This window comes from Sinocyclocheilus grahami, unplaced genomic scaffold, assembly GCF_001515645.1.
Source record: "Sinocyclocheilus grahami isolate Dianchi unplaced genomic scaffold, SAMN03320097.WGS_v1.1 scaffold1257.1, whole genome shotgun sequence".
NCBI lineage: Eukaryota > Metazoa > Chordata > Actinopteri > Cypriniformes > Cyprinidae > Sinocyclocheilus > Sinocyclocheilus grahami.
In genome coordinates this window covers 256,524-257,283 of record NW_015506436.1, presented here as the reverse complement: position 1 = coordinate 257,283, position 760 = coordinate 256,524, and the positions used below count along the sequence as shown (strand labels likewise).

Here is a 760-nt window from a genome sequence, read left to right as displayed (position 1 = left end):
GCTGCTGCTGCTTGAGGAGCGTGTGCAGACTCTCGGTGCTCCCGGTTCCCCGCAGCTGTAAACATGACGGACCCCAGTAAACACGACATCTCCGCCGTGCTCAAGCGCCTGCGCTCCGTGCCCACGAACAAGGTGAGTGTGCGCTCCACACGCCGCTCTCTCAGCCGCTCTCTCTCAGCCAGGAGCAGGCGCAGGCGCAGGAAGGGCTCGGACACGTCTCATGTTTATATGAAACATATGGCAGCCGAAGCGCTGCTTTCACACCAAGCCGTCGTCCTGCTCAGCATTAAACCAGTTTATTCGTCGAAACTGATGTCCTCATTCACACTGCACGCTCTGAGGCTCCTTTCTAAACATTTCTTAACGTGTTTATAAAAGATAACTCGTGTTGTAATTGCACTGAACAGAGCAACACATATACAAATAAGTGTTAGAATAGATGTTAGAAGCAATGTTAGAAATCTGTGACTGTCTGTTAAAATGCTTCAGTCTGTAAATCTGATTAGTTATATGATCATTTGAAGGCAGAGTGACTGTAAATTCACCAGTAAGCAGTATGGTGCAGATTTGTATTGGACTTGGTTGTATTTATTTGCTATTATATATGTTGTCAGGTGTGTTTTGACTGCTCACTGAAGAACCCCAGCTGGGCGAGCATCACGTACGGTGTGTTCCTCTGCATTGACTGCTCAGGGACTCACCGCTCACTGGGAGTTCACCTGTCCTTCGTCAGGTAATCGTTACACTCTCACCCGTCCTT

General features: G+C 48.6%; 1 protein-coding gene across 2 annotated transcripts in view; it reads left to right on the top strand.

Moving 5' to 3' along the window:
- Positions 1-6: 6 nt before the first annotated feature.
- arfgap3 (ADP-ribosylation factor GTPase activating protein 3) overlaps positions 7-760 on the top strand; it is a 35,671-nt gene continuing 34,917 nt past the window's right edge. For both annotated transcript variants that reach the window (XM_016254527.1, XM_016254526.1), the window contains exons 1-2: positions 7-132; positions 615-733. In XM_016254527.1, coding sequence (XP_016110013.1) covers positions 64-132; positions 615-733 — 188 coding nt within the window. In that variant the 5' untranslated portion in view covers positions 7-63. The remainder of the gene's footprint in view (positions 133-614; positions 734-760) is intronic.